This window comes from Phaethon lepturus, unplaced genomic scaffold (assembly GCF_000687285.1).
Source record: "Phaethon lepturus isolate BGI_N335 unplaced genomic scaffold, ASM68728v1 scaffold2887, whole genome shotgun sequence".
NCBI lineage: Eukaryota > Metazoa > Chordata > Aves > Phaethontiformes > Phaethontidae > Phaethon > Phaethon lepturus.
In genome coordinates this window covers 13146-28752 of record NW_010549608.1, presented here as the reverse complement: position 1 = coordinate 28752, position 15607 = coordinate 13146, and the positions used below count along the sequence as shown (strand labels likewise).

Genomic DNA, 15607 nt, shown 5'->3' with positions numbered 1-15607 from the left:
TTGTCCCTGCTTGACCTGACGAGATCCTTGCCTAGCTTTGGAAAATGGTATTCTACTTCAACGGTTTTAAGTTACTGAAGTTGGATTTTTCAATCAAGCAGCTGAATGATTTTTCTCATATGATCAGTAGCCTTTTTACCATTTCAGAAATTTCCACTCACTTTAACAGCTTGAAGTTCTACTATTAATTTCTAATATAATCACATTCTTTCCTGCTGTGTTGTATCTGTGCCTACTAGGCTTTGCTGGTAACGTAATACTTTAATGCTTCTGAAGACTCACTAAGTCACAAAATATGTAATGCAAATAAAAACTTTTAACAGTATTAGAAGGCTCTAACCATTTAAGTTTATGGAAAGATTTCCCCAGGAGTATTTTACTTCACCCTACTGAGCTAACCTAGTTGGTTTTACTTAATGAAGCTAGTGGCATCTCTAATCCATTTTCCAAAAGTCTTGTAAAATAAATACAGATCCATTTGCACTACATTTTTTCTGGTAGTGCTCTGCACCAGTTGTAGTCTAGACTGCTTTGATGTTCAATACAGCTACACAGTTTAAAATAAAAGTGAAACAGCCAGAAATGCAGAAGGAGAGAAAGCTTTTGAAAGAAACTGGAGGACAGAGAGACATGAATGCATGAGACAGACGAAATCTGTTTTAGATGGAATCTGCTGCTGAGAAGACAAATCACTTATTGCAGCCATGCATAGCTATGAAGTGATTCCAGATGGTACCATTTGGTAAATAGAGATGGGAGCACAAGACGTGAGAATCAAGATGTATATCTGTGAAGTACGCTGGAAGTTCACACAGGATTTTAAGAGAAAGGTAAAGTCTTACACTACATCTGTTTGAGCCCAAAGCAAGTGCAGCTTGTGCAGCTTTGCATATATGCAAGTCATAAGACAGACAATTCAGTATATACATATCTATAAAGCTAGGTGTTTGAAGACTATAAAGAAAAACAGAATCATAGAACACAGCAAGGAGATTCTGAGAGGGAGGACAAAAACCAAAGAATCACTAACTGTATGGAAATGGCAGCTCCATCAGAAAGTAAGGGGAGAACAGAACAGGAGAAAAGGAAACTATGGCAGAATAAGCTTGAGTAAATCCAAGATACCCAGAGTAAGGACAGAATGCAAGCAATTCCTCACATTCTTTTGCCATCTGCTATTACTTATGGATTCCAGTATATTTGTTCTTGGATTAAAACCAAACAACAACAAAAACCCCAAAACCCCGACAACAAAAATAGATTGGTACCAAACAGTTACTGAGCAATAAACCAATTAATATTAGCAGCAGGAACTTGTAAAGATTTATACTGGCAATGCAAATACAGGTCTTCTGCAAAAGGATTACTTAATCAGCAAATAAGGAACAATCCACAGAAGGACTACTTCCACCAAACTTAATTCTTCCTAACATCCCAAATAAAAAAGTCAGGTCACTACTCACCTTGATTTGCAGTCCCCTGAAGAGTTTTGGCTTATCACTCCTGACAAAAGCTACAGTTAGGAAAAAAGAAGAAATATAATCAAACTCTTCTCCACTTGTATAAAGTAGATTTACATTCAAGCTAGTATTCCCTGAATTCTTTCTTTTGAGATGATGCTTTACAAGGTATTTTAATGTTAGAATTCTTAATATCCTCACAATAATACTAAACCTATTATGCCTAAGGAACACCCTATTTTTGCTAGTATTCCAAACAAGCTTCATATCTGCTTAGATTTTCCTCGAACACTAGTGCAACTGTCTAAATCGGTTTATCTACATGTACAACTGACAGTCTTTAGCAGACTGGCCCATATGCTGCCGCGATACGCAAATGTGAGGAAAAGCGTTAAGAGCGATCAAAATCTGGCTGAAGATAAGCTTTGTGAGGGAGGCTAAATACGACACATCCCACCAGCACTCCACGCAAGCTGCAGCAATGCGGGTGAAAGGGCACAGAGGAAACTGGGTAGAGGTATTATTCTTGCAAACAAGACAGGCAATCTTGTCTTGCAGAGATCTCTGAGATTACATGTGAAAAAGCAGCTAGAAAACAGAAACAGAAAACAAGAAGAGAAGCTGGTATCTCTTCTTCTCTTGACACTCCCAAAGGCAATCAGCTGTAAGATGGATTCTTTGGCTTGTCATGTAGCTCCATGGAGAGAATTTCAGGTTTGAGGGGGGCTGCTGCTGAAGTGCTAGTCAGCAAACAGCAAGCATTACCAGCAGCATAGTCCCCATATCCCTACAGCACAACCCAGGCCCTGTGTTAATACTGTCTTCTTTTAAAGTTAATATGAATTATTTCAGGACAAAGTGCGAGCGTAATCCCCTACTTCCGAACACTTTAGCCTAATGAATGTCTGAGTTCTAAAAGTATTTAAAGTTTATTTAGAAAATAGCATAGTCTTCATTCTTCCTTCTTACATTCAGGTTATGCTAAAGGCTGAATTTAGTATCTGTGCTGACATTAAGTGGATTCAGGACTATCCTGTAGCATGTTAGTAGAGCCTCCCCAAGGATGAACCCTGTCAGTACGGACTGACTCTTACAAAGGCACCAGCTGCATGTTAAAGCTGCTTTTTCAAGGTTAGGCAACAACGAATCTCTCACAAATTGCAGTGCATCCAGCTGGTGCATGGAGATGACTGCAGCCTCAGGATTAATGTTTCATACTGCCTCACAAAGTGTAGTGCTTTCCTCAGTAATTGTAAAGATGTCCCCTGGCATCTTTATACCTCTCTCTATATTACTGTAGACAGTTACTTCAACACTTTCTCAGTATGTATATACAGAGTGGCATTTATTTTCTTCCCTCTTCTACTCTGCTCCCAGTACAGATCAAAGTCAGATACTCTGCCTGCTGCACCAACCACTACACAGTATAAACAAGTTGAAAAAATACCAATGGCCCAATGAGCTGACAGATATACTAGAACCCTGAAGAAAATAAGGCTTGTTTTCATTCTTTCTATAGAACTATACTCCAGTGTCATATTATAAGCTGTACTTGCATAACAATTTCAAATAGCGCTAAATAACCACTACTTGCTCACATGCTGCCATTCAATTCCAACTTAAACTCACAAAAATATAATTTCAATCTTCAGTGTTTCCCATGTCCTTGTGACCTGTTAGTTGTCTTGGCTATCATCAACAGCACCATGCAAAAAAAGTGGCAAAGATATTTCTTATTCGTTAAGCCCATAGCACAGTGAACTATTTCATGGGGATTTTTTCTACTTTTTTTCAATTTAAATCTGAAGCTGAAATCAGTCTTTAGGGCTTTACATGAAAAGGAGTTTTTAAGAAGCAGCCAGTACAGTGGGTAATTTTAATTGCAAAACTTCAAGAAAAACTGTAAGAGCATAGTAAAATGGATAAAGTTTCAGAAGCAAATCTGAACCGTGGAACCCCATTGTATTAAAGAATAACCTTTGGGGGTTCACTCAGGTTACAGCACTTTAAGCTTGTAACAGGTGTGAGGATTTGTTACTTGAGTCACAGATGACAGCTCATTTGGACACCAGTGGCTGTTCCCTGGCTACAGTGTTGGATTGAACAAGCTTGCATAAAATGGGAACAGAATTAGGTGGAAGAAGAAAGTATTCTATAGGCAAGTATTACATTTTGCCACTTGAAAAGTAGCTATTACATACTTGTATCAATGTCAAATGTCTAAATCTTCTGAGAGCTGAAGCACTACAGAAGATTTTTCCTGAAATTTTAGACAGCTGGAACAAAATTGGTTTCTGTTAATGGCGTATTTATTTCTAATACTGACCATAGTGACTTTCTGCATTGGTCACTTGCAACAAAGAAAAACATTCACTGTACAAGTAACTTGTATATCCTCACTTTTGGAAGCTAAAGGGAGAAACTAATATACTGACATGCATTAAAAATACATATTATTGTATCAAACACTTTTTTTCTCCCCCTCTTTCCCACAAAATCATGCCCTAAGTTGAATAAACAGCCTTTGAATGGAATTGGTGGGGTTAGGAAGTCAAATGCAGCTACAGTGCACATTTGGGGACCTGTGGCTGCTTGCTTATGATGGGATGTGGTGCATATGCTCCACCTTCAGCACTGCCCCAACGGTTTCCCCTCTATACCCCGACATCAGCATTGTTGCCTCCTATGCGTGAAGGCTACTTGTGCATCTTTACACCACAGTTTAATAGTTTGATGCTGAATACTAACATCTTGCCTATCTCCCCATTTTCCTCTCCCTGTACCAGCTTTAGAAATTATGCGCTGCAGGGAAACAAGCATTTATATAATCCAACCATGGGTGACTGAGGAAAGCATTTTCCACTTTGACTTCTATACAATGAACTCTGAGCTTGATGCCATGAGACTATGTTCCGGTGAATTAACCACCAGACTAGAAGTAAGAGCTGTTCTACTGCCAGCTTTGCAACTGTCCTTTCTCATAACGTTAAGAAAAATCACTTCACCTTATGCTCTCATAAAACACGTCCAATACTGAAGCATATGCCTTCCGTTTGAAGGCAACCCTGAGGTGAGCCTACAGAGCAGACTTGATTGCCACACAATCAACTACAACTAAAAGGTCAGAGGAAAGGATCAGGTGTGTATGGTGGGCATTTTAATGCCTGCCCAGCACCAAACTGTTTTGCAAAGAGAGGTAATACTGAACAGTGCTTTTAAAGACCTAAGAGCAGCCTCTGCCTACGAACACAGCAGAACAGAAACTCACAGCTATCCTTATAATGCCACTTTGTTTTGATGTAACACACCTCTTTGTTGTGAGAAAGCCTGTGAAAACTAGTCTGTTGGAATTAAAGCCTAAGTGGAGACTACTAAGGAATGTAAAAAATCATTCCTGTCCAAACAGTAAGTCTATGTACATGCATGCACATGCCTGCGCTATTCTGAGGTACAGTAGGATATACCGTAACAAAACTGCCTGACCCAAACTGGACATGACACCACATCTCTCCGTGCAGAGTCGCAGATCTATATGCTAGGCATAACTTCTTTGTAAACAGAGTTGACTACCTACTGTTACATATTAAGGGCATGATCCAGACTACCAAGGATATCTACATTCAGGAATATTCACATTATTTCGATTCCTGTTTTAGGAGCAAAGATCCCCTGCTTGATCTGTAACTGAAAAAATATAAAATGATGTTGAGAAAAAAATGAAACGTATCTCTTAATACTTGAATGAGAGCCAATATACAATGGCAGTAAAATGTCACACTAGTTTTCAAACAACTATGCATACAGACAGGCATTTTTAACCTTGTCTGTCTCTACACACATCCAAAGAATTGTAACGGCCTCAAATCAGAAAGGCCTGGAGGAGATTAAAAAAACCTTACTGTCTCTGTTATATCAGTTTCAGGTTTTAATGGCAGAAAAGCAGTCAGAACTAGTCAAATCTTCAGCACAAGGCCAGCAATACATTTTTACTGCACAATTTTTCCTCCTGGTAAGCTATAGCATGTCTTCTTGCAAGAGTCTAATGCAATTAAGTATCTGCCAGTAATGGAAAAGTCCACTTGTTCAAACTTCTAATCCTTTTCTTATTTAAAAATCTGTGCTTTTAGTTTAGATTTATTACATTGCTTACTGTTGTTAACACTTACGAGGACTACGTATGCCCATGGGGATTCACCCAACTTTTTAAACTGGATATACCCTTCTCAGTTTATGCTATTCTCTAGTAAACAGAACCCTTTAGCTTCTTCTAAACTCTTGATGCTGTGTACAGATACACAGATTCATATTACAGGTAAGTCTTATAAAAAATGCTGATTGTGCACTGAAAAGCAGGCAGCACACTTCAATGAAGGTGACTATCCCTTCTGTCCCTCAGTATTACACCAGAAAAGCCCATTATGTAATCAGGGCAAAGAATTGTTAGTGCTCCAAGAACAACACCAGAAAGGAATGCTTCCATCATCATTCATGAGTATGGAGGAATGTTTCAAAATTAAAGAGAGATCATCCTTTATACTAAAGAAATATTTAAAGTCTTTTTGTGATGCATTTAAATGCTTCACACACTGAATTAGCAACAGGAAGCACACGAGTTATTACTATCTTTCAAAAGACATTTTATCAAACAGTAGCATGGTACTTCATGCAACTCAATGCAGCATACACAACTGATTTTTTAAAACTCTAAAGTAAGAAAGACTAAATGTATACAAGATGTGTTATCGTAAATAACTGAAGTGATCTAGTACTAAGACACAAGAGGATGATCGAAGTCCATCTACGATTATCTATAAGTAGTTGTTCCAAGTTAATTTCAATATACAGAAAGCAAAGGTAATATTACTTAGCATAAGCCAATGAAATAAAGGGTAGTCTGCTTAACTTGGCCCTGAATTATTACACACAAGCAGTTTGAAAGTAAAAACCAATTTTAGTAGAAACACAAGTTTGTGTAGAATGTCACAGATTTGTACCTTAAAAAAGGCAAAAAGAACTTGACCATTTTGTACCTGGAATGAACTTGAATAGAACAATGATTTTTTTGAGGCATTGCTAATTATCAAGTGTTAAACCTACAGAACAAAAAAGGAACCAAAACAAATGAAAGAGTAGCAGGGCAGTATTTTATGAAGACAGGAAAACACAACATTTAATTACATCACAAATATCTAAGCACTGCTAAGACAACTGGCAATATTTGCTAAAAATGTGAATGTGTAAATCACTGGGAATACAGGCAAACCAAAAGCATTAATTTCTTTCTTCAGACTCTTTAACAATTTGTTTTGGGGACAAATACATGCTCTGCAGTTTTGAAGATCGCATGCTTCAAAATATACCATGAGGGCCTAGCAAGAACTACAGCAGACATCAAGCATTCATTTACATTTTAATGGCTATAGCTCTTTACCTTTCGGGGGACTACAATTTGAGATAAGAATTTAAATTTAAGAATTCAAATGGCACATCAATAACTACTCTTTGTAGTCTATTAAGTTACAATGCAACTGTTAATTATATTATACAAAGCAACACCCACTTTCAAAAGCAAATCCAAGACAGAGTACTTTGTAGAAGCAGTAGGGCAAGAGAAATTTCTAAATCTGAAGTATTATTCTAGCTGGTTTTGGATGGGATAGAGTTAATTTTCTTCACAGTAGCTAGTATGGGGCTATGTTTTGGATTTATTCTAAAAACAGTGTTGATAATGCAGGGATGTTTCCATCATTGCTTTCACAGCACCAAGGCCTTTTCTGCTGCTCACACCACCCCACCAGCAGGTAGGCTGGGGGTGCACAAGAAGTTAGGAAGGGACACAGCTGGGACAGCTGACCAAAAAAATCATAGAATAGTTTGGGTTGGAAGGCACCTTTAAAGGTCAAACCCCCCTGCAATGAGCAGCGACAACTTCAACAAGATCAGGTTGCTCAGAGCACCATCCAACCTGACCTTGAATGTTTCCAGGGATGGGGCATCTACCACCTCTCTGGGCCACCTCTGCCAGTGTTTCTGCACCCTCATGGTGAAAAATTTCTTCCTTTTATGTAGTCTAAAATCTGCCCTCTTCTAGTTTAAAACCATTACCCCTTGTCCTGTTGCTACAGGCCCTGCTAAAGGGTCTGTCCCCATCTTTCTTATAAGCCCCCTTTAAAGGCTGCAATAAGCCCTCTCCAGGGCCTTCTCTTCTCCAGGCTAAACCACCCCAACTCTCTCAGCCTGTCCTATTTCATTGATTAAGGTATTAAACAGTACTGGTCCCAATAAGGACCCCTGAGGGACACCACTTATCACTAATCTCTGTCTGGACATTGAGCTGTTGACTACTACCTTCTGGATACAACCATCCAACCACTTCCTCATCCACCAAACAGTCCACCCATCAAATCCATTTCTCTCCAATCTAGCAAGAAAGACATGCGGGACCGTATCAAGGGTCTTACAGAAGTCCAGAGAGACGACACTGGTTAGCTCTTCCCTTGTCCACTGCTGTGGTCACTCCATCATAGAAGGCCACTAGGTTGGTCAGGCAAGACTGGCCCTTGGTGAAGCCATGCTGGCCATCTCAAATCACCTCCCTGCCTTCCATGTGCCTTAGCATAGCTTCTAGGAGGATCTGTTCCATGATCTTCCCAGGCACAGAAGTGAGGTTGACAGACCAGTAATTCCCAAGGTCCTCTTCGCTACCCTTTTTAAAAATGGGTGCAATTCCACACCATATGATGTCATGCTCAACATATAAAGTGGGGGGAAGAAGACAATGGAAGGGGGTATGTTCAGAGTTACGGCATTTCGTCTTCCCAAGTAACCATTATGCGTGATGGATCCCTGCTTTCCTGGAGATGGCCAAACACTTGCCTGCCAATGCGAAGTGGTAGATGAATTCCTTGCTTTGCTTGTGTGCAGCTTTTGCTTTCCCTATTAAACTGTCTTTATCTCAACCCATGAGTTTTGTCACTTTTAGTGATTCTCTCCCCTATCCACTGAGGGGGAATGAGTGAGCAGCTGTGTGGTGCTTCATTGCCAGCTGGGGTTAAGCCACAACAATCATCTGTTTACAAAAGATTATGATAAAACAGTGCATATCTCCCACTACAATATCCTAAATTTCTTAGCAAGAGTTTTACTAACATTTCTACCAATGCAAGATTTAAGGTTAATACAACTTTCTAACTTTCTTTCCCCAGTATTTAAGAATTATAGATTAGAATAACCAGGAAATAAGTGATCATACCCAAAAATACAATCCCATAACAAATTACATTTTAGTAGCTAAAAGAATCCCCCTCACACTCACAAAACTTGGGCAGCATAATAGAGTGCTTACTGACTCTGAAGCCAGAGGATCTAATGTAGTTGCATGCTGCCTGACTTCAAGGATTAAGGACCTTGTTTCTGTAACAGATTTGCTGAGAGCATGTCCATTTCTTAACTAAGAAAGTCACACAGGGAGAGGTGACAGTTATTCTATTGATGAACAAAAAGAATGCACAGAAATCTAAAAGCAATGTTCAGTGAAAAAACCCATCTTAATTCAGGTTTTTTTAAACTGGAAAGAACACAGGAGTCTAGACACTGATCTCCTATCTTACCATGAACAGAACATGTCTGCAACTGAAAAGTCAGCTTAAAACAAATACGCTAGGTTAATCCAGCATTAACTGTTTTTTTAATTTAAAATATTTAAATAAAATTTTATTTAAATAAAAAATGATTTAATTTTAATAACTGACCAACCCAGCTAATTTATTATTCTATTTCAGAGCCTTAGTTTTATGGCTGTCAGCCAAAAACTGTCACATTTTCTGTTACCTGGTATAACAAGATATTGCTTCATCTATGAATCTTGTCACTTACTGTTTTCAACGTCCTACTTTGATGATGTGCTTTTACATTATAAATATTTAAGAATAGTTTTGCACAGGACAATTTCAAAATATATGTAATATAGGAATTAATTTTACAGTACAGCATTTATAATAGAACAATTTATTTTTCAGGGAAGCTTAGCAGGAAAAGTATTTCAGTATTGCACTTAAAGACTTACAGGAAAGTGATCTGTTACCTGACATGACAAGAAGCTGTATTTGAAAAAAATAATGGACATCCTTGGCCATATTCAAACAAAAGCATTTAATAGTTTGTTATGATATTACAAAGAATAACATTCAGTTTGAGATTGAGATAATCTCGCTGAGGACTAGATTTTTTTCATCACTTGTCACTTCTTTGCTTTCCCAGAATCTATAAATATATTCCATATGTAATGATTCTCACATTTCAAGCACACAGGTGTATTCAGCAACTATTTGTAGCTAAAAATTATAACCAGTAGGCTTCATGGAAATCTTGATACAGAAGGACCACAGAATATTGCATTTAGTAACCAAGAGCAATGCACAGGTTTTTCCAACTGTGTAACTTCCTTACTGTTCAACTTTTACAAACCTCTATTAAACAAACAAATTTTAATCCTTAAGTGTTTTAACATGTGAATCTCAAAAAACCCCACTGTTCATCCTTTGGCCAAATAAAATATAAGCCAGTAGTAGTCCATGACAAATCAAGGCTGTGGGAGTAAGCCAAGGGACAAAATAATTTACACAGGTACTTAAAGGTGAAGACTTCAGTGAGATACAGAAGTAACACTTACTAATCCAAGTAATTATAATACATACACAGTCCTGCAATTAGTGGTGCCATTTTGTCTATATTCTGAAAAAAAAACCCCACCAAAAAATCCTAGCAGAAGCTATGGGAAAGGAATCAGAGTTGTTTGCAATGAGACATTGTCAATGACAGGCTACACAGTTCAATGAAGCCTACAAAGACAATGCTTCAAAAGCAGCAGCATGACCTTCAGGCAACCTAACTTCCATAGCAAACATCCAAATGAAAAGCTGAAATAAAAACACTTGAATGTTAATGTCTTAAGATGGAGGCATTAAATACTGTAAATTTGGTCAAGATAAATTTAAATTAGGTAACTGTAGAAATTGGTGATGAAAAGGCAAAGGAGATCTTTAAGTACACTAGTCAGTCCTTTTTTAATTCATATCAAAGAACGAATTGTTAAAATAGAGTACTGTCCTGGTTTCAGCCAGGATAGAGCATCTGAAAAACAACTGAAGTTTATTCAGTCATTTTAAAAAGCAAGCTATATGATTAATGAAATGTAAATCTCTGAGTAGGTTTCAGATAACCTAGGATTGAAAGGAAAAAAATCTTTACAATTTTCAATTTCTTCTTTTTGTACTGTAAGCTTTTGGAACCTGTTTCATGGTGTGCACACAGGAGAAATTGAGGGCCATTCCCTTTCAGGACCTACACATGAAGATAACTGAGGGCATAATGCAGGCTGGAGTCAGGCTAAGAGGTTCACCTTTTCCTTTGAACCTATAGCTCAAAAGAGCACTTAACTGTTAGAAATTCACAACCATAAAGCAGCTGAGTGAATGGGCAGCAACAGTTGGGAGTGTTTTTACATTTGCTAAATTTCAATGGTCACAGAGATACTACAGACTCCTGTACTACCAAAGATAATCTCCTTGCCCCCCTGTAGAGAGAGAAATAATTTAAATGATTCTTGTTTTGGCATTTTAAACAGCAGGAAAGAGAAAATAGCTTTGTTCTGGTCTTGCAGTCAATTAACTGAACTGTGTGTGGGTAGAGGTGGCAGGAGAGGGTCTAAAGCAGCATAACTTATGTTAATCGTAACCTGTTTTAAAATCCTTTTTTACTTGTTTGTCAGTCAGCCTTCAAACAGAGAGGTATTAATACTGGCCATGGTAGATGGAGATGTGCTGTTTGTGCAATTCTATGTCTAAAGCTAGATCAGTCTTTCTTCTCTATGTCCAACTATGTCCAAAGTACAGTGTTAGGATCTTCATTACAGCAAAAAAAAAAGTACTGCTATCACCTAAGCTCTTCCCCTACTTACAAGAAAATTACAGTTTGAAATTTCTCACAGATGTTTTTCCTGCAACTTCCTCCCACCACACATTGATGATACTGATTTTTCCTTTTACACTACTGTATTTCATTCACTTTAGTTGACTGTCATTATCCACTGACAAAAACAATTATACTGCAGGATCTGCAAACACAAAGTAGTTCCATAAGCGCATATCCTGATTTCAGCTGGGCTAGAGTTGATTTTCTTCATATAGGTAATGTGAGGCTATGTTTTGGATTTGGGATGAGAAAGTGTTGATAACATGCTGATGTTCTGAGTTGTTGCTAAGTAGTTAAGGACAGTCCAGCTAGCTGGCCTGCTAGAAAGAAGGCTGGGGGTACACGGGAAGCTGGGAGGGGACACAGCCAGGACAGCTGACCCAGGCTGGCCAAAGAGATATTACATAGCATATGACATCATGCTCAATATATAAAGCTGGGATGAAGAAGGAGGAAGGGGTGGAAGGACGTTCGGAGTTATGGCGTCTGACTTCCCAAGAAACCATTACTCGTGATGGAGCCCTGCTTCCCTGGAGATGGCTGAACACCTACCTGCCCATGGGGAGTAGTGAATGAATTCCTTGTTTGCTCTGCTTGCATGCGCAGCTTTTGCTTTCCCTATTAACTGTCTTTATCTCAAACCATGAGTTTTGTCACTTTTACTCTTACAATTCTCTCCCGCATCCAACCATGGGGGAGAGAGCAAGCAGCTGCGTGGTGCTTAGTTGTCGGCTGGGGCTAAACCATGACAGCGCCAATGTAATTTCATCTATCAATTATTGGAGACTGGTTCCATAAGCCTCAGGTCACACAACTTTCCTGATAAAATATATTAAATTTATTACTACTTGTAGTAGTACTTAAAGGCACATTTTGTCATTGAGCTGTGATAGTATTTCATATTTGAAAGAACAGTAGTGGCTTTACTTACCCTGGACTTGAGGGAACCTTCCCAATTTTCATCCACATACCTCTAGGACAGCTCCTGCATAAAGCTGTAATAAACAGAAGCTGTTAATGACATCAAAAATTTAAATTACTGGTTTACTTACTGTGTGTTGTCTGTTGCAACTATTTTTCTTTGAGGAGACTATACACTATTGTGTTGATGGTAACTACAGCCAAGTAAGATCCTAAATAGAATCACAAATCCAGACCTGTCTGATTTATGCAACAACTGACTGTTCATTCAAGACACTTTATAATTTCTATTCATTATATTCAAAATGTAAAAACAGAAAAAGAGATAATTTGAGATATACTGTTGATGAAAGCAAAGCTTCATTTAAAAAAGTACAATCTGACATGTTACAATGGGAATTATGGACTAGTAATAGGAAAATTTTATTTATTCCTCCCCAAAGATGCTAAGAAAGTCTCATTAAGTGAAATTTCCATTTTAAACCAAACTTGGATAGTGAAGCACTGTTTATAATACAGACAAGGCAGTGACTTTAGACTTTTCATTTCCACTAACTATTGCTAGTTTATTGTAGTTAGTTGTGATTGCAGTAAGACGACAGATTCAATGTTCTTAGCAAAGCCTAAGTTCAATTCAATTTTATGTAGTATCTAAATAAAGAAAACTATCTTGTATAGTATCACGTTTTTAAACTTTTTTGGTATTTTTAGCAACACGTAATTGATTCTGTAGTTTGCTGAATCTTAAATAAGTTAACAACATGTTTTTACAGCTAGTAAAATAGAACTTCATAAAGTTACGCATTTTAATCTTACACATAGTTATGAATACTGTATAGCAAATCACATCCTTCTAACCCTGAAAGCCTACCATTTACAGAGAAGCTGACAGAATAAGCTTCAGTTAAAAAAGTTTAATTCAATTCATTACCTTCTATAAACAAGACCTCTGCTTTCGTTTTCTTTTAGACACTGCTTTCATAACAAATGTGAAAGTTAGGACATGGAAAAATATAACCTTACTGAAATGAAGTAAATTCACATTTCACTTAAAATATGAACTGTGTATACATGTAATTAAAAATAGGCTTTCACTATGAAATTTAATAAGTATAACCCCTGTGAAAAAGGAGTGACAAGTCATAAAAGCAAACCACACACAATATAACAGAAGTCTCAAATACAGTTTTATTAACCCTTCATCACTCTTCTGCGTAGATGTTATGGACAGCCAGGAATACAGCTTCCTTTCAGAATATGAATCTTCTGTACTCAAGTTCAACTCAATATTTGCCTAAATACTATGAATTAGAACACAAGAAATAGTCTAATCATTTGCAGGGAAATTAAAACTTCTTTCCTGACATGAACTCATCAGTAATCATTACTTCCACAGGAAACAGAACTCAAGTTGTTACATTGCATTTCTGAGATGCTGTTCTGAACAGATAATTTGCTTAACTACATTTAGATTTTCAACCACACATTAGAGTTAAGGCAAAAACTAAGATCTGACTGTTAAAACCCAAAACAGCTATGAAATAACACTTGAGAGATCAAAACCACCAAATTTTTTAAAAGCTTTTTTCCACCATCCAAATAAAGATTTTTTATTTAAAAAAGGCACTGATAAACACCTTAAATACTAGCTTGCATAATTAAAGTTCCTCTGGACTTAAAACATGAAATAATTACAAAGATGGAGGAAACATGGAATAGTGGGATTATAAACTTCACTTACCTTGTCTCTACTCATTATTCTTTAAAACACATTCAACAATTATATCAGCAATCTTAGATTTAGATATTAGTTTGTACACTCACTAAACATACACTGAACATTTACACTGGTTCTCAGATACTGACAGTTATCTGCATTATTCTATCAAGAAGTTAGTATAAAGTAGACAAAGGAATAAATAGCCTTTTTGTATCTAGTTAATTATTTCATATATGTGTATAAAGAACTACGTACAACCAAGTTGAGGATGATGGTAAAATGAGCATTTTTCAATTCTCATTACTGCAATTAATTATTACAGTTCATTTCTTCCTTTCATATAGGATTTTTATGGAACCAGATTCACTGTAGGAATCTAAAATACATAAGACATCTTGTAATTACAAACTACTCCCAGTTTGTAACTCCTAGTTATTAATGGTTGGACTTGATCTTGAAGGTCCTTTCCAACCTAGTGATTCTGTGATAGAAGTTTAACAAAGGAAACAGCTGAATCGTTGTTGTCTATATTTTGAGCTTATAACTCTGCCATAATTGAAGCCCAACTGTGCTGGTACAAAAAAATTCAGATTCATGCTGGGATAAACAGCCACTCTAGACAGATAGACACAAAAAATAGAAAAATCAGTTGGCTTCATTTATAACTCTAAACAACGGTGTCTTTTGCAAGAAACACAGGTTTATTTGCATCACTTAGGCCACAACAAAAGCATACTTGTTAATATCTACTGCTGCTAGCATCCCATCATATCCAGAGCAGATGTCCTCCAAAATTCCTTGTGAAGGCATTTACTGTGTTCAAGTATTACTAAGAATGACATGTATCACTCAATGTGGAGGCATACAAACATGACGAGTCAGTTCACTACACAATGCTTAACTCATAAGTTAGTTCATTTTAAAATAATGCTTCACTTGTTTTAGTGCTCATGAAAGTGAGTTTAGTACTACAAGCAATGAAATAAAGATTCTTTAAACTGTTACTAGTGTCCATTTTAACATCCAAAACAAGTGCTGTTATAATTGCCAGGCTGATTCATGTCTGCATCTATAAAAATAACTTAGCTTTTTTAAAAACATTCTAACAGTATGCTTTCTAAGGCTATTGTGACAAAATCTGAACTTTTGCCTTATCTTTTACAAAGCATCAACTTGAGTTAAATTTCAGTTAAAAGCTTTTTGTAAGAACCTGAATGTCTTGTAATAGTTCACACTGATGTGATGAAGATGGCTCTTCACAACTGAGAGGAGGAAAACCACACTATCAGTCACATCTGCCTTAACAATGAAAGAAAGTGGTACTTAGAATAAATCACCATTTACATAAGAATAGTTAGATAAAAATATATATTGTAAAAACAACAATTAAAACCAAGGAACCTTAATTTAGGTGAAAGAAAACCTTTCATCTGTTATTAGGAAGGGAACTGAAGCACTTTCTGCAAGACAAAATTCCAGCAGTGCTTCATTTATACATAGATATGGTACTGTTATCACAATTACTCATGGTGAA

The 15607-nt window shown here is 37.1% G+C and overlaps 1 protein-coding gene across 1 annotated transcript in view; it reads right to left on the bottom strand.

The window, feature by feature from the left end:
* Positions 1-1463: 1463 nt before the first annotated feature.
* Positions 1464-15607, bottom strand: part of LOC104623256 (15 kDa selenoprotein) — a gene marked incomplete at its 3' end in the record, with an annotated part of 26998 nt that continues 12854 nt past the window's right edge. The window contains 2 exon segments of the mRNA XM_010290295.1: positions 1464-1513; positions 12364-12427. Coding sequence (XP_010288597.1) covers positions 1464-1513; positions 12364-12427 — 114 coding nt within the window.